The 18,324-nt window shown below is 49.5% G+C and overlaps 1 protein-coding gene across 1 annotated transcript; it reads left to right on the forward strand.

Annotated features, from left to right (window-relative positions):
• Positions 1–9,483: 9,483 nt before the first annotated feature.
• Positions 9,484–14,346, forward strand: LOC149744781 (asialoglycoprotein receptor 1-like). The gene is made up of 7 exons (XM_089899944.1): positions 9,484–9,565; positions 10,856–10,972; positions 11,100–11,195; positions 11,267–11,338; positions 11,525–11,611; positions 11,721–12,054; positions 12,185–14,346. Exons 1-7 carry the CDS (start codon positions 9,499–9,501, stop codon positions 12,345–12,347), a joined length of 936 nt encoding a protein of 311 aa, XP_089756070.1. The 5' UTR covers positions 9,484–9,498; the 3' UTR covers positions 12,348–14,346.
• The last annotated feature ends 3,978 nt before the right edge of the window (positions 14,347–18,324 follow it).

Below are 18,324 nucleotides of genomic sequence, written 5' to 3' on the forward strand. Positions count from 1 at the left end.
GGGGCAGGGCTGGAGCTCGGTCCAAGGTCACTGACAGACCCAGAAAGAGGACTTGCAAATGTAGCCCAGCCCTGACCACTCCCCTGGGCTGTCTCAGTCCTGTCGGGCAGCACAATGGTCTCTAAAGAAAATAGTGAGGACACTTCGTTCATGCTTGGAGCTGTGGACAGAGCTGGGCTCTGGCAGTGACCTTCAGAGAGGTTTGCTGATAAGAAATGCTGTGTGAATATTCATTGGATTTCTTTATGTCTGCCCCATCTCTATAGGAAATATTTGAAGCAGTTTTGCAAATAATAAGGGTAGGAAAATAGAATGTGATACCAAAGGTAAAAATGGGAGAAACAGATGTATTAGCTATGAGGGTAAATATGATTTCTGAGCTTCCTGGTAGACAGGGCAAAAAGGGAAATGGTCCATTACATACATACATATACATGTATGTTGTGTATGTTATGAAGGAGAAAAACTTCTGGCTCTTTTAGGGAGTCAGGTTTTCCTGGGCCCTAAATCCTAACTGAAGTTTCTCAGATGCTGCTCTGTAGATACTCGTTCTCAGCTTCCCGTCTGCCACTGTTCATATGCTTGACAGGCTCCCCTCACACCAGCCTCAACTGCAGCATAGATGAGCCATTGCTGACACCAGCTGGGGGATCCCACCTACCTCTTTCTCTCTCTCATTCAGGGACCCCAGGGAGGAAGGCTGAGGTGGGGTGGTTAAGTCCTGAACTGTGCAAAAGGGCAATTTTGTAGCCACCCCTGCCAGATTTGAGAGTTGGATGGAAAAGACCAACCCCCAGGGGCAGCGTTGGGGGGCAGTGTTGGGGGGTGCTGCCCTGGCCTGACCAGATCCAAGGCTAGAGGTGGAGATCCCCAGAGGTGTGGCCCTTAAAGCAGGGGTCCTCTCTGGATCGCCCTGCTGGTTTTTGAGCAGCACTCAATCCAGCAGAGGCCAGTCCTGGGGGTGGTGTCTGCCTTTCAGGAAACGTCGCAGGTGATTCTGATGTCTTGCTGGATGGAGAAGCACCGCCTTTTCCAATAACCCTTCTTTTAGCTTGATTCTGCGTAGGAGCAAATGGTTTGAGGCTGTGCTCACATTCTCTGCCATTGGCTGAAGGGAGAAAGCTGTGAGCTGAGGAAGGTGTGTGCAGGTAACCCGTCTGCATCTAAGGGGTTAAGGAGAGTTCACTGAGAAGGGGTAAAATCCCCTAGTTGTGCATGCGTTATGTTTTAGGTTACAACACTAATACACATACCTTACAAAACTGCAAATAAATATAGAAATACGTGTGGTTAAAAAAAAGTTCCTTCCCCATCTCATTCCACATACTCCTCAGAGGGAAGCATGTTAGCAGTTTGGGATGTATTCTTCCAAATCTATAAAGAGCTCTTTCCTGTCCCTTTAGGGAGACCACATGTGCTTGAGTGGTAGGCGCGCTGGGTTCCCACACAGACTGGAGTTCAAAGCCTGATCCTCTTTTTTTTTTTTTTTTCCCGCTTTTATTTATTTTTAAATTTATTATTATTTTTAAAAAGCCCGGCTCCTCTTCACCCCCGTCTATTTTTTTCAACAAATACTAATTTGGATCTTCCTTGGTGCCAGACAGTGTTTGAAATGCTGGGAACACAGTGGGGGGGTCTACCCAGTGGGGACAGAGAGTAGCAAGTAAAGGAATGCAGGGAATTTAAGATAATGATGGTGCTATTGAGGAAAGAAAGTGACCACTGGGTGTGTGTCCTTGCTAGTCTAGACAGGGTGGTCAGGGCGGCTTCTTCTTGGAGCGACATTTGAGTTGAGACCTGAACTGTGATGAAGCATGGGGTGGGGGAGTGTGTCAGGTAGAGAAAGGATGCAAGGTAGGAAGAAGTTTGTAATGTTGGTGGACAGAAAGAGGTCACAGAGTGGAGCAGAGTCAGGGGAGGGAGAGAAGTAGGATATGGGTCAGAGGAGTCAGCAAGGTCTGAGGCCTTCACACGGATTTTATAAATACCAGGAAAAGTCCTGCGGGAGGGCTGTAAGAGGGCAGCGGCTGGCTGCCGTGGGTCCTGGTGAAGGAGGTATGGTCGGGGGCAGTAGAGAGCCAGGGAGGAGGTGGTCGTAGGTCAAGATGAGAGGCGTGGTGTCACTGCAACTGGCCAAAGGGCTTAACTCCCCTGACCCTGTTTCCCTGGCTGCTAAATGGGAATCGTAACTATGTTGGATTCTTGTGAGGAATAAAGGGAAAAAACACGTAAAGCCATTGGCACACTGCCTGGCACATGTTAGAATCTGGTAATGGTTATTGCTCTTGGCCTCTTGATCTGTTCTCTGTTACTGGGTAAACTTGAAAGTTAAATAAAACTTGGAAACTTTTGGAGTTTTACAATTTTCTAAAATTTTCACCCTCTAAAAGTAGGAAAGAGGAGAGAGGGTCCTGGGTCACAGGATCATGGCTGTCCCAGCACAAAAGACAGTGGGGTTGGGGAGGACAGAGCCAGGATGGGGCGTGCCTATGGGAGACGGGGCGCTGCGGCCCCTCCACACAGGCGAGTTCTCGCCCAGCACCAGGGAGGGGATGTTGAAGCCCCTGGGTGGGTTTATCAGTTCACATCTGAAACTTGTGTGCAGTGGCTCCCCCGCTTCCTGCTCAGAGCCCCCTCTTTCTCTGCCACTGCTTCTGGAGCTGAGCCCTCCAGCCCTAGTGCAGCCCCCTAACCTCCCCTGTCTCATCTCCACCCAAGCCCAAGTCAGCCTCGGCTAGATTTGGGGAACCACTGGTCACCCTCTTTGGAAAGTCAGCACAGAGCCTTCTCTGTGCCCCTCTGCCCATTTGTTGTCACCTCTTCTGCTGGGTCTGCTGGGCACACGACTCTGCAACCCACAGGGTGCTGAGAGGCACGAGGTGGAATCCCAACCCTCTGGGTCTGGGGCCCACTCCAAACACGAGGTCAAAAGCGCTCTGAGAGAGAAGTGTGAGCAGGTGTGGGCTCAGGACGCAGGTCTCCTCCATAGAAGGGGAGGGGGCTGTCTTAACTCAGACAACACCCCAGGGCCCCAGTTCTGCCCCGGGGAAGTTGCTCACCACCCTCTGGGATTTGGGGAGAGACCTCCTCTGCTATCCTGACCCAGCCTTCCCCCTTTCCCCTCATGCAGAGGCCCTGGAGGTAACTCAACTCTTGGCTGTGCTGCTAGTGATAAGAATAAAAATAGGTAGCATGCACAGAGCACTTGGTACATGCCAGGCACTGTTCTAAGGGCTTTCCACTCATTATCTTATTTAACCTTGACGTAACTCTGAGATGGGCATTAAACCCACTTCCTAGATAAGGTGAACTCAGATCTGGCTGATAGCAGCCTTTAGGTTCTTTCTGCTTCTCTAGTTTTCCACCCCCTTAACATCCTTCTTGGGGACCTCTGGCTGTCGGCATCCTTCCTTCTCAGCGTCCCTCTCCCCACCAGCCCCTTCTCTGTCCCCCAACTGCCCAGGCCCCGCCTCCACCTGCCAGAAAAGCACTTGCCTCTTCCTGACTCACTCCGATAGGAGGCCCAGACCCCTTTCTCCTTGATCATCTTTAATCTGGCACTTGGGGTCCCCAGAGCTGGCCCTGAAGGTCACCCCCACTTCCTGGGGCTCTTTCTTCTGCTTCCCCCACAGTGGGGGACTCCGTCCTGGTCTGCTTTCTTTCCACTGTGGCCTCATCACAGGGCAGCACCCAAGACCCTGCCTTCAGTGTAACCAGAAGTCTCTGTGGTCTCCAGGAGCCTTGTGGGCCCCGGTCAGGTGCACTGCTGTCCTTGCCCCCATCCCCCACTTCGCTCTGTGTTCAGCAGCCACCAGGTCAGCTCCATTCTTCTGCAACCTTCTGCCCCTGTGACCGTCCCTCTCTGGCCTCAAGCCTCACACTTCCTTACTGAGACCAACTCAGCAGCCTCCTGACAGAGCCCCCTGCCTCTCAGGGACCCACCTTTGACCCAGCACCCACCCCGAGGCCAGGCCATTGTTCAGCTTACAGCTCTGACCTCACCACTGCCCTGCCGGCAACTCTTCACGGGCCCCTGTAGTCAGTCTTTAACTTGGCTGTTCAGGTGCCAACATCAGTACAGTGGTTTTGGTTGTGTGTCCCCAGTGCACATTCACTCATCTAATAATTCTATACATCTTGTGGCAGCCAGCCTTCAAGATGGCCCCTGATTATTCTCACCCCCTGGTATTCACGCTCTCTCGTGTGGTTCCTTTCCACACTGGGGAGCCACTAGAATGCTGTGGAGATGATGGAGTGTTACTTCTGAGGCTAGGTCATAAAAGAAATTGCAGCCTCCACCTTGTGCTCTCCGATCATTTGCTCTGGGGGAAGCCAGCTGCCATGTTGCAAGGACACTCAAGCAGCCCTGTGGAGGGGCCCGTGTGGTGAGGAGCTGAGACCTCCTGCCAACAGCCAGCACTAACTTGCCAGTCTTGTGAGTGAGTCACCTTGGAAGCTGATCCTCCAGTCTCAGTCAGGTCTTCAAATGACTGTAGCATGGATATGCATCCTGACTGCACTCATGAGAGACTCTGAGCCAGAACTAACCCGCTAAGCTGCACCCAGATTCCTGACCCTCAGAAACTGAGTGAGATGATAACTATTCCTCGCTGTAAATTGCTCAGTTTTGGAGTGATCATTTTACAGCAATAGATCACTAACACACATTCACCACTGTACAAGTCTATTATGCACGAGATAAAACACATCCCCAAGTAGAAATCTAAAGAAAAGGGATAAAAATATATATAAAGTGTTTGGTTTTGTTTTTTTTTTTTTTTTTTTTTTTCTGCCACGCCACACAGCTTGAGGGACTTTAGCTCCCCACCAGGGATTGAACCCGGGCCCTCAGCAGTGAAAGCCCAGAGTCCTAACCACTGGACCTCCAGGGGATTCCCTAAATAAAGTTCTAATGTTTTCTTGCCACACCCTCTTTTTTTCTTTCCCCCCCCCACACAGTGCTTGGGTTTTATTTAACATCACTTCCGTGACCAAGAGCCAGCTTGGAATCCACAGTCAGGATGGAGCCACATGGGCCACAGCGCACCAGGACCCGCGTCCTCCCAGCCTGCCCTGCACTCACAGGTTTTAGAGCCCTCGTAAAATGAGCTCCTATAAGCAGCAGCTTCTCGTGGAAACTCAGACACCGGTGGGTGGTTCAGGGTGGGTGGGTCAGGGTGGGCTCCTCATTGCTGGTCTTCTTTTATTTCAGTCTAAGCTTGTTCCAAATCCTCTCCAGGGCCACTTTTCCCATGAAGAAGGTGATGGCAAAATTACGCTTGTACCAGTCCCTGTTACAATACATGTGCTTCTGAAAATGTTTACTTAAAAATTCCTTGTAAAAGTCAGCCATTTCGGGCTTCCCTGGTGGCGCAGTGGTTGGGAGTCCGCCTGCCGGTGCAGGGGACACGGGTTCGTGTCCCGGTCCAGGAGGATCCCACATACCGCGGAGCGGCTGGGCCCGTGAGCCATGGCCGCTGAGCCCGCGCGTCCGGAGCCTGTGCTCCGCAACGGGAGAGGCCACAGCAGTGAGAGGCCCGCGTACCACAAAAAAAAAAAAAAAAAAAAAAGTCACACATTTCTTCTGCATTCAATGTTGCTTTCTGACCTGATTCAGCTCTCAGTTCCAGGCCTTTGGCTTTTAGTCTTGAGTCAATAAATTCTTCTTTTTCCTAAAAGAAGACAGCTATCAGAACTCCCTTTCTTCGTCTTTTTGTTTTTCCTTGGCTAGGACACAGCTCTCAGTGCTCTGGAGAAGTCTGGATGTGGATTTCCTGAGAAGTGGCCCATCTCAAAGCCTTTAGAAAAGTCAAATTCTGGTTTGCCCAGAACTGTTGGTTCCTTTCTTGTGTTTCTTGTCTTAATTCTCTTAACTTTTGTTCCAATGGTGATTCATTTTCAGGGATGTAAAAGTGAACAGGTTGAAGGCTGGAATATTTATCTGGGGGGTCCTATCCAATCATGGCAAGATTTTCTTGGAGGGCAGAATCTTGAGACCTGCTAGTGTTGGAGGGTTTCCTGCAGAGGGGGGATGGCCGTGGCTCACCGTGGGGACAAGGACACTGGCAGCAGAAGTTCTGGGAAGCATTCCTTGGCGTGAGCCCTCGAGTCCGCCCCTTGCCACCTTCTTAATGGATGATCTAGTGATACCCCTGGGGCACATGTCCCCCCAGTTTGGAGACCTCTGTGCTTCTGAATGACATTCAAGATGCCTCACCCTGAGACTGAAGGCCCTCCTCAGGGTGGCCCAAGCTACAACTCTGGACATTTCTCCCACTCTTTCCAGGGTCACTTGCTTATTACAGCTGATAAAAATCCTTCCTGTTCTTTCAGGCCAGCGTCACAGACCTCCCCTAGGGAGCCTGGTGGTGGGATTCCCAGGTTTGGAGCCCGGCCTCTCTGAATTGCTCTCTGCACGTGCTCCATATCCCAAGGTGAAGTGTACTCAGAGGGGACAGCGTCGCTTTGCATGAAGAGGCAGAGTTCTAAAAGTGGCCCCCAAGATTCCATACTGTCCTCCCCAGCACCTGAGGACATGCTGAGATATCTCTCTCACAATTGTTATGTTATAGGGAGTGACCCTTACCTATGGCCGTACACATTGTACAGGGGGCTGGCTTGTAAATCAGCACCCGGTGTATCGTGGTGTTTGTCTGGCTTTCTTCATAGTGTCTCATCACTTCTGACTCCTGTTCTTAAGTTGTTGTGTATGTCATGTACACAGCTGACCTTAGGACAGGAAGATTCTCCAGGTGGGCCTAATCTAATCCCAGGAGCCCCTTTGAAAGCACAGGGGGAGTCAGAGAGATCTGCACCTTGAGGAAGATTCCAGGCACTGTTGCTGACTTTGCAGATGGAGGGGCCATGCGATGAGGAAGGCAGGTGGCCTCGAGGAACAGAGGGTGGCCCCCAGACGGCAGCTAGCAAGGAGATGGGGACCTCAATCCTACGGCTGCAAGGAACTGGATTCTGTCAGCAACCTGAAGGAGCTTGGGAGCAGATTCTTCTCCTTTGCCTCCAAAAATGAATACAGTCCTGCCAGCACCTTAATCTCAGCTTTGTCAGACCCTGAGCAGAGAAGCCAGCTTGGACTTCTGCCCTACGGAGCTATTAGCTAATAAATGGGTGTCATTTCAAGCCACTAGGTTTGGGGTACATTGTTACTCTGCAATAGAAAATGAATACGTGAGGCTGTGTCCCTGAAGACCTTGCATAATTCAAGGTATACATTCTTTTTTGTTTTTTGGCCTTGCTGCGCAGCTTGTGGGTTCCCTGACCAGGGATCGAACCCAGGACCCCTGCTGTGGAAGTGCGGAGTCCTAACCACTGGACCGCCAGGGAAATCCCAAGGTATATATTCTTAAAGCGATAAATGTAAAGAGTTCTCAGGGTGCATATATCTACCGCCATGTGTTGTTGTTTTGTTTTTAGCTACTTTTTAGTTTCTCAGAATTATCTCTGGTATCGTACAGGTGGCTTGTAAGTCAGCCACCGGGTGTATCGTGTTGTTTGTCTGGCTTTCTTCACAGTGTTTTATCACCTCTGACTCTCACCCTAAACCTGTTGGCTTTGGCGTATTTTTCGGCACTGGTCCAAGTACTGCTCCCTAAGCAATGGGTTTGGGAATATGGTTATAGGGTAGAACCAGCTTGCAGGAACATCTTATTCCTGTATAAGATGCAAACAGAAGAATGCACAGATCAAGTGTACAGCTTTCAGCAGTTTTACAAACTGAACACAGCCTTGCAACTGGCATCCAGTTCAAGAAGTAGAACATTTCCATCGCCCAGAAGCTCCCTTCCAATCACCACTCCTGTAAGGGTGACCATTATTCTGACCGAAACATCGTAGGTTTGTTTGCCTGAATAAACCGGATCGTAAGCGATAATATCAGAGAAGGCCAAATTAACAGCCCAACAGTCACCAAAATTACTGACCACAGTCCCAGTGCATGCAAACAACGTGGGGCTTTTCAAGACACGGACAAAGGAGATGTAGCCAGGGCTTCTTATTTTATGCAAGGGACGTGTTCCTGAATATCTCATGTAATGTAAACTCTCCTAACTCAGGTCTAGTTTTCTCACTGAAATAACCGTAACCTAGGATTCCCATGACTTCACACTTGGTCCTAAAGTGAGACTTATTAACGTCTTTAACATTGCCCAATTTCTAATTTAGCATAATTCCAATCCAGACACTCCTCTGAACATAACACTCCCTGAACTCTCCCTGGGGCTGTGAGGGACCACTTTTAGCATTTCTGGGACCCCGGGGCCCAGCTATGGTGACGGGACGGGACCCTGGTTCTGGGGGCAGCACACAGGTCCTGGAGTCTGGCTGCCCACATCCCAGCCCTCCTTGCAGTGTGAGCCTGGGTAAGGTCTTACCATTCAGGGTCTCGGTTTTCTCATCTGCGAATCGAATAGGGATGTGCTCGAGGGGCTAATGAGAGGAAGTAATGAAGGAAAAGCACACAGGAATCACTGGACGTTTGTTGGCACCAATCCCGGCTGAGTGGGAAAAGCCTGTCCTCCTGCCTCTCCCCGCACCGCCCCCTACGCAGCTGGGAGGACTTTACTCCCCCCGGAGAGCAAAGCCATTCAGCCGCAGGCTGGGGAGTCTGGCGGCTGAGCCCCAGTGAAGCCGGGCCCAGGCTCAGATGCCAGGGTCACAGGCCTGGATTGGGCAAGAGCAGAGATCGGCCCCTCTGATCCCGGTCAGGGATATTTGGAGACACCACCAATTCTGGGAAATTCAGAGGCAGGAAGTGAAAGGGGGGAGGGGCAGAGGGGAAAAGGCAAACTGCACCCTGGCCCCTCCTGGCCTGGCCCCCTCCCAAACGGTGCCATGAGTGAGGTGACTGCATACAAGGAATGGGGACAGACCGGGGAGACTCCCCACCCCCGGGAAGAAAAGAAGAGGCAACCCATCCCCTGCTCCCAGCCCCACACCCCCAGAGTTACAAATCCAGTTCTACCTCTGTTTACGTCCAAAGTCCCGGGCACTGGAGATGCCAGGTTTGGTGTGTTTGGACACATAGACACGCAGACGCACAGACAGGCAGACGCACAGGGCTCAGGGCCCTCATATGGACCCTGCCCCCTCCTCTCTCACCACCCAGGGCTGTCCGCACACCCTAATCCTCCAGGCTTCAGCCCGTTTCTTAGCCTGGGATCTGTGCAGCATCGAGGGACCCAGGAGTCAACCTTGAGACCTTCAGCAAGTAAAAGGGGAAGAACGGCTGTGGGGGGGTGACTAACTGGGGGGTGGGGTGGGGGAGGGGATGGAGGGGACCCATGTCAGGAGGGCTGGGGATGGAGTGGGAAAACTGTAGAAGACAGAGTTTGGATGTCAGGCCTGGGAGGGAATGGGAGCAAGAAGAAAGGTCTCCTGCTGATCACCTAGAAAGGGACTGGACCACACACCCCAACTCTGTTCAGCCGTAGCCTCAGCCCTAACTCCAGCCCTGACCTGGTCCCAGGTCCAGCCAGCCCTACCATGACAAAGGAGTATCAAGATCTTCAGCATCTGGACAACGAGGAGAATGACCATCAGCACAGAAAAAGTGAGGGGAGGCCTCCCCCCATTTCTGAAAGGCGAGCATTAGGTGGCTCTCGCTCTCTCCACTCAGCTCCTGCTTCTTTCTGTAACCCCGACTCTCCCTGGGTCTGCCCCACTCACAGGGACACAGCGTCTGAGCCGCCCCTCTTAGGGGAGGTGCAGGGTGTAGGGCTGGATTTCCTTTCTTGGTGACGGCTGCCCCCAGGCTTCTGCATGACCCTCCTGTCCCTCACCTTGTCACCGACTTCTCAGGACCCTGGGGAGGAGGGCGCCCAGGGCCGTGGGACTAACTGGAAGAAGTTAGGCCTCCTTCTTCTTTCCTCTTTCAACACCCTGTGAGCCTTGGCCAACTGTGTGAGTGTGTGTGAGTGTGTGTGAGTGCATGGGTGTCAGGGATCAGTTTGGTCAAGGGGAAGATTTCTGGGACGGCTCTGAGGGATCTCTGATTGGGGGAGGATGAGGCTCTCTTACATCAAAAAGCAAGCCCCGGGCTTCCCTGGTGGCGCAGTGGTTGAGAGTCCGCCTGCCGATGCAGGGGACGCGGGTTCGTACCCCGGTCCGGGAAGATCCCACGTGGCGCGGAGCGGCTAGGCCCGTGAGCCATAGCCGCTGAGCCTGCGCGTCCGGAGCCTGTGCTCCGCAACGGGAGAGGCCACAACAGTGAGAGGCCCGCGTCCCGCAAAAAAAAAAAAAAAAGCAAGCCCCCTTTCTTTCTCCTGCGAGCAGGGATGTTGCTTCGGCTGAGCCAGGATGAAGTTCTTGGTGGATGGGAGTGGGCAGCGACCTTCGATGCGGGAAGGGACTGCCGGCAAAAATGGAGGGGAAGCCCCCATATTCCAGCTCACTGGGACAGGGCTCCCGGGTGGGAGCAACTTGAGGGACCTGAAGTCTGGCTACTCCGCCTCTTTCCCTGTGTGCAGCCAAAGAGGAGTGGGATTCGAGGGGTGACCAAGAAATCCACTGCTCTTGCCTCACCTGCAAGGCGCCCCCCCCCCCCGCCCCCAGTCTCCTCCAGCTCGCAAACTCCGTCCATCCTCCAGGCTGAGTTCTGAGGCTGCAGTGACTCAGCCAGGCCAGCAGGTGTCAGCAAAGGCCCAGGGCCTGGGTAGGGCTCCGGAGGGTCAAAGCTTCGCGCCCCTCCCCACCTCCGGTTGCCTCTGGCTTCTCCGGGCCGCCCACCGCCCAAACTTCTTCATGTATAACGTTCTCCCTAGTCGGCTAGAGGAGGCTCAGACTGTCCTCCTTCTAGGACCCCAGAGCTGCCCCAGGCTCCTGATGCCCTCTCCTCTTGCAGGGCCGCCTCCTCCCCACTCGCTCTTTCGGCGTCTCTGCTCCGGACCCAGCCTCATCCTGATCTCCATCGGCCTTAGCCTCCTGCTGCTGGTGGTTGTCTGTGTGATCGGATCCCAGAGTGGGTTCCCTGGGGGTGGGCTGGGAAGGGAGCAATGTTGAGGGTGGGTGGGTAGGGGACGTGCTGGCTGCTGTGATGGTTGACACAACCTCCTAATTTTGTCCTATCCACACCCTCTTCTGCCCAGACTCCAAGCTGCAGGAGGAGCTGCGGGCCCTGAGAGAAACGTTCAGCAACCTCACAGTGAGCACGGAGGCCAAGGTCAAGGCCCTGAGCGTCCAGGGTGAGGAGGGATGGGGCTGGGGGGGCTGGGAACGTAGGGACATTGGGACACTGAGCAAGTCTCTCCTCTAGGAGGAAATGTGGGCAGAAAGATGAAGTCCCTGGAGTCCCAACTGGAGAAACAGCAGCAGGACCTGAGTGAAGGTCAGCAAGGGAGCGTGCGTGCGCGCGCTTCCGCATGCAGGATACAGGGGTCTCTCAGGCCAAACCAAGGGGCCTTACGGCAGGAGCATCTGTGATCCATCTTCACGCCCCAGCACGCAGACGACAGAGCCTTCCCAGTCCCCTCCCCCACTCATTCCCCTCCCCCTCTGCCCTCTGTCTCCCCAGATCACTCCAGCTTGCTGCTCCACGTGAAGCAGTTTGTGTCTGACCTGCGAAGCCTGAGCTGTCAGATGGCCGTCCTCCAGGGCAACGGTGAGGGGGTGGGTGCTGCCCAGCCCCGCTTTCCTGCCCACTTCCCCTCAGCCCCTCACCCTCCCTCTGCCTGCCCCCGCCCCCACCCCCCACCCCCCCACCCCCCCAGGCTCTGAAAGGACCTGCTGCCCGGTGAACTGGGTGGACTTTGAAGGCAAATGCTACTGGTTCTCTCGCTCGGGGAAGCCCTGGCCCGAGGCTGAGAAGTACTGCCAGCTGGAGGACGCCCACCTGGTGGTGGTGGGCTCCTGGGAGGAGCAGGTGAGGGCCAGGCGGGGCACGGCTGGGAGGCTGGCAGGTCTAAGGAGAGATCACCAGCCCCTCCTCTCTCCCCAGAAATTTATCCAGCACCACATGGGCCCTGTGAACACCTGGATGGGCCTCACTGACCAAAACGGGCCCTGGAAATGGGTGGACGGGACAGACTATGAGTCGGGTTTCAAGTGAGTGTGTGCGCCCCACAGCTCTGCCCTCCGCCTGTGCCCCAGCCTGGCAGGTCCCAGGGCGCCAGGGGCTGCTCGGCTTGGCTGAGGGTCTGGGCCCCTCGGGCCTGCATCCATCTGGTCTCTTTAGGAACTGGAGACCAGAGCAGCCGGACGACTGGTATGGGCACGGGCTCGGAGGAGGTGAGGACTGTGCCCACTTCACGGACGACGGCCGCTGGAACGATGACGTCTGTCAGAGGCCCTACCGGTGGGTCTGCGAGACACAGCGGGACAGGGACAGCGAAAACTAGCAGCCTCCTCTCCCCCTAATTTATTTCCTCAATGCCTTTACCTGCCATAGGGCTCCTGGTTTGGGGACCCTCCTATCTGGGGGCTTCTGGATTTTCATCTAAGATTTAGAGGGAAGGGTAGTGTCTGAGGAATGTAGACTGATGTTTGGAGGGGCGAAGAGATTGAAACCCATGCCACTTTCTGTGGTTTGCAGGTTATTATTGTCAACTTGTTTTTTAGAGTAAAAAGAAGAGAAATATATGAAATATTCTGAGTTGTCTTGTTGTTGGGGATTAGGAATTGGGATTGGGCTGGTTGGCACTAGATAGCCTTGGGCAGGCAGCGGGTCATCCTGAGAACTGTCTGGGCTTTGGGCCAGGTGGCCTGGATTTGTTATTTACAGGTATGTGAGTTAGGGCAAGTTATTCTGCTCCCTGAGTCTCAGCTGTAAAGCGGCATTTGGTACTGATGTTACTGAACTCAGTTTGGGCTGCTCGTCTCTCAAGGATCCAATACTGAGAGACAAGTGCTGGGTAAAAGGAAAGATAGCTTTACTGAGGAAGCTGGCAGTCCTGGGGAGGAGGTGGACTCATGTGTCAAAGAACCAACTTGCCCTTGCTGATCAGGGCGCGCGGGCTTCTAAAGGGGAGTTTCATGGGTACGTAGGCAGGGCAGGGGGCTACATGCAGAACAGCACAGTTAGCTCTGATAATCACCTTGAAATTGGTCATGCGGAGGTCTGAGCAGCATCATCTTGATTGTTTCAAGTATAGTTAATCTTCAGTTCCAGGGTCGGTTTGTTCCCATTTCCTTGAGACCAGTCCTTGAATTGTACAAGATGGAGCAGTTTGTGTCATGACTACAGTCTGGTCATTGTGCAGTTAAGTTTTTCCATTTGGTGGTGGTTTTAGTATCTGCAGAACAACTCAGGAGTGTGCCTCGGACACTATTGTCTATGTCCTTCAGGGAGGAACTAAAGATTCTGTGATTCTATTGTCCTAATCATTAACTTCTTAAGCTTGTTTTTTTGTGACTCAGGGGAGGCTTGGGAGAGTACAGCATTTTATTATTATTTTTTTTATAAACAAGAGACAGGGGACATGGAGGGGCTTTTGTACCTGGGAGGTCCCCGCAGGGTCCTGCTTGGTTTCACTGGGATCATCCTGCCTCCAGCAATGCCCCCAGGAATAGAACCACCCCAGTGTGAACAGAAGCAGCATCCACAGTTAGGTAACAAATACAACAAATGCAAAGGTGAACCCACAACCCAGAATCACCAACATGGGAGGAAAACCAATACCATGGAAGAGAAAACCACAGCAAATAGAATCCACAACCCAGATGGGAGTTAACAGGACAAACAGATGAAGACTTTATGGACACTTATGGGTTTATCAACCAAAATGGACAAATTAACCCACAGATAAGACCTCCACTAATTCTAAAAAGGAGCAATGCTCTGACCACAATAAAATAAAGTTAGAAATAAACACAAAAGTATAGCTAAAAAAGATCTATCAACATATACATGACTCACCATCTTTCTAGATAACTTGAGTTTAAAAAAAAATAAAAATGAAACAGTCAAGTGGTTTAGAAGTGAACAAGGAGAACACTACAGACTGAGATTGTGCGATGGTATAAAGCAATTCCCCAGAGGAAAAGTACATAGCCTTAAGCACATTTATTAAAAAAAATAGGAAAGGCTGAAAGGAAATAAGCTTATTTTTAACTTAAGACACTTGAAAAAAGCAAAACTTAATGCGCTAGAAAATAAAAATGTAGATATCATCAGTAAAAACAAAATCTGATTCTTGGAAAAGGTAAATAACAAACAAACATGAAGGAGAATAAAGGAAATACAGGTACATGATTTTAGAAAGGAAAAAGGTTACAGAAGAACAGATATAGAGGATATAATTATGTAACACTCTCTGATTTGAAACAGCAGAGAACAGACAGTTTCTCCTACCATTGTTGTAATTTTTAGGTTAATCCCTTAGAAACAGAGCTTTTAACTTCCAAATTTATAAAGGGGAAAAAATGAAGAAAAAACAATCTAAAGAGTGGCAGGAAAGGAGAGAAAAACAGAACAGGTAGATAAGAAAAATCAAAATAAAGAGTTATGAATCCAAATATGTTGATGATTACATTAAATACAAAAGACTAAATAATCTGTCATCTATCTATCTACCTCTTTATTTATTTATTTTGGCTGCACTGTGCGGCTTGCGGGAATCTTAGTTCCCTGACCAGGGATTGAACCTCGGGTCACTACAGTGAAAGCACCAAGTCCTAACCACTGGACTGCCAGGGAATTCCCTAAATTATGTTTTTAAAAGACATGAACTTACAGACAGAATAAAAGGTAAAGTCCAACCACATGCCCAAGAGACACATCTAAAGAGAGAAGTTGAAAGGGAAAGTATGAGAAAGATATGTTAGGAAAATTCTAACCAAATAATTATCTTATTTTTAAAAATTAATTTATTTGGTTGTGCCAGGTCTTAGTTGTGGCATGCATGTGGGATCTAGTTCCTTGACCAGGGATCGAACCCAGGACCCCTACATTGGGAGCATGGAGTCTTAACCACCGGACCACCAAAGAAGTCCCCAAATAATTTTCTTATAAAGTACACTTTATAACAAAAATTATTATTCGAGATAAAGAGGGTCGCTTCCTAATGATAAAAGGTTTAGTTCAACAGGAAGATACACCAGTGTTAAATATATGTGCACAGGATAACATGGCCACAAAATACATGAAATAAAAAATCTGGAAGTACAAAAAGACAAATCTATATTCATAGTAGGAGATTGTAATGCACCTCTGTCGGTAATTGATGTATCAAGCAGACTGAAAAATCACGAAGTATACAGATGTTGTGAATGCCAGGCTGAAGTATGATGATCCGATGGACACATTTAGTATAGTGCGCTCATCAGCTGCAGAATACTCATTCTTTTCAGGTGCACTGGCACATTTTTTAAAAAATTGAGCAAATACTGGGCCATAAGGTAGTTTTTTTTAAAAAAGTAAATTTATTTATTTTATTTATTTTTATTTTTGGCTGTGTTGGGTCTTCGTTGCTGCACGCGGGCTTTCTCTAGTTGCGGTCAGCGGGGGCTACTCTTCGTTGCGGTGCGTGGGCTTCTCATTGCGGTGGCTTCTCTTGTTGCAGAGCGTGGGCTCTAGGCTTGTGGGCTTCAGTAGTTGCGGCACGCAGGCTCAGTAGTTGTGGCTCGCGGGCTCTAGAGCACAGGCTCGGTAGTTGTGGCGCATGGGCTTAGTTGCTCCGCGGCATGTGGGATCTTCCTGGACCAGGGCTCGAACCCGTGTCCCCTGCATTGGCAGGCGGATTCTTAACCACTGCGCCACCAGGGAAGCCCCCATAAGGCAAGTTTTAACAAATTTCAAATAGAGTATTTTCGCTATAATGACCAAAAAATGTAAGATTCCTATATAAAATATTAACTAGCCCAATTAAATGGTGTATTAAGAGAGATAACATATTCAAGTAACAGCTATGCCTTGAGTAAGAACTCAAAAATGCTTTAACAACAGAAAAATCTATTCATAAGATAGACACAGAGAGTACAGAAGACTACATTAATGGAGTACAAAAGAAAAGATTACATGATGCAGAAAAAGCACTTGGCAAAAGCTCCACACCTATTTATGATAAAATCTTTTAGGACCTTGGCTGCTTCTGTATTGTTGCTCTACTGTTCTCAGCATATGGATTCTATCGCCTGTTCCAAGATGACTGCCCCACTCCAGCTGTGACACATTCTGGGCAAGAGGAAGGTGAGAAGAGAAAGAGAGAAAACTATATCCATGAAGGGAAGAGATAAAACAATATGATCGTTCACATGGAAAATCAATATCAATAAACAATTAGACCTAATAAGAGGATTTAGGAGGTGTATCTGTTACCTATCATCACAGTGACATATAAAGAATATACAAGAACAAAATTAAAATCCTTGCCAAATTCATATAGGAATTCAATGTGATAAAAATACAAGTTTCAGCTGGATTTTTAAAAGCAATTCAACAATCTTTAAAAAATGATAAAAGTCAAAAAAAAAATGATAAAAGTCAATTTGGGAAAAAAAAAGAGTAAAAATTGAAGGGAAACCAGATTTACCAGGCATTAGAATATATTGCAAAGCCATATTCATAAAGACAGTATGGTAATTTTACAGAACAGACAAATAGACCAATGGTATGGAACAGGGGGCTTGGAGACAGAACTATGCATAAATGGGAACTTAATATATAATAAGGGAGGCATCTCAAGTTGGTGGAGGAAAGACATTATTGGGAAAAGTGGCTCTCCATATTAAGAAAAAAAATTGATACCCAACAACACATGCAAAGGTGGATGCTGGATAGATTCAAGACTTAATATAAAAGGTAAAATTACAAAAATAATGGGAAAAAAGGAAGGAGAATCTTTTACCTATGAGTACAGAAGGGCTTCAAAAATAAGAACCCCAAAGCACATACCATAACACACACACACACACACACACACACAAAATCAGTGAAATTGACAGTGTGCAAATTAAAAATTTCAGCTCAGTGACAATGTATCAGTTAGGCTCCCAGCAAGAAACAGATGGCATATATGAAATGGGTAATTGGAAGGTGTTTTAATAAAGAGATGATTTACAAAATCCTGTAAGCAGGATTAAGGAAGCCACGAGAAATAGGGCAGGGACCCAGGTATCCCAACAGTGGGCAGCTGGTGGCACCTTCAGGAGCCCGGAGAAAGAGAAAGCTGCATGGAGAGGGCCTCCGGGAGCCAAGCCGTGACTTTTTCAGTCTGTGACTTGTGGTTGCAGAAGGCAGTTAGCCCACAGCTACCCAGCAGGGAGGGAGCTGGGGAGTCAGTATCTTCATTTCCCTCCTCTTCCTCCCTCTGATCTCCTTCCAGGGCTTGAAGCCAGATGGCAAGGGAACACTTTGATGCAGCCATACAGCTCAGCCTCTGAGGCCACAGAATGACATGGAGAAGGGTAGACAGTGGATGCAGAGGGACAAACAGAAGACATTCAGCACCAAAGGAGCCCAGAGATGAAGAAATAGATAGGAAATCTACTAGGGAAGTAGCCAAGGATATAAACAGCAGTTCACAGAAGAGGAACCCCAGGGGTCCAATGTGCATATGAAGACATGCTTATAATCACTAGTAGGGAGAGAAATGCAACTTAAAACAAACATCAGTGAACCATCCCTTTACACCCATTCAGTTGACAAAAATGAGAGAGGAAAAGTCAAGTGCTGGCAAGGATGTGGGGGAAATGGGAAACTTATATGCACACTGATGGGAGCATAAATTGGAATAGCCATTCCGCAAGGTATTTCGTGGAATTAAAAGTGCGTTTATACCACGATTCCTGCAGTCCTACTTCTGGGTATACATACCAGAGAAATTCTCTCACTGGTCCACTCTGGGACACTGTGGAGATGTTCATGGCAGTGCTGTTTGGGTAGCAGGAACTAGAGGCGACCTAGGTGCCCGCTGATAGTATAATGTGGTGCTTGTGCCTGAAGGGCTACGGTCCAGCATTTAGGGACAGCAATTATGGCGCAGCCACTATGGAAAAGAGCATGGAGGGTCCTCAAAAAATTAGAACTAGAACTACCATATGATCCAGCAATCCCACTTTTGGGTATATAACCAAAGGAAGTGAAATCAGTATCTTGAAGAGATACCTGCACCCTCATGTTCCTTGCAACATTATTTATAATAGCCAAGATACGGAAACAATCCAAGTGTCTGTTGATGGATGAATGGATGAAGAAAATTTTATATATATATATATATATATATATATATATATACACACACACACACACACACACACACAATGGAATATTATTTAGCCCTAAAAGAAGGAAATCCTAATCCTGCCATTTGTGACAACATGGATGAACCATGAGGACATTGTTTATGCTAAGTGAAATAAGCCAGTCCCAGAAAGACA

The sequence above is a fragment of the Delphinapterus leucas genome, chromosome 19 (genome assembly GCF_059928025.1).
Source record: "Delphinapterus leucas isolate spDelLeu-1000000601 "Yukka" chromosome 19, BTC_Dleu_Yukka2, whole genome shotgun sequence".
NCBI lineage: Eukaryota > Metazoa > Chordata > Mammalia > Artiodactyla > Monodontidae > Delphinapterus > Delphinapterus leucas.

Excerpts from the sequence above, each read along its gene's own strand:
- LOC149744781 (XM_089899944.1), top strand. The coding sequence starts at position 9,499 with ATGACAAAGGAGTATCAAGATCTTCAGCATCTGGACAACGAGGAGAAT. Across the intron at positions 10,973-11,099 it reads CTGTGTGATCGGATCCCAGA|ACTCCAAGCTGCAGGAGGAG; the intron begins GTGGGTTCCCTG and ends TCTTCTGCCCAG. Across the intron at positions 11,339-11,524 it reads GCAGCAGGACCTGAGTGAAG|ATCACTCCAGCTTGCTGCTC; the intron begins GTCAGCAAGGGA and ends CTGTCTCCCCAG.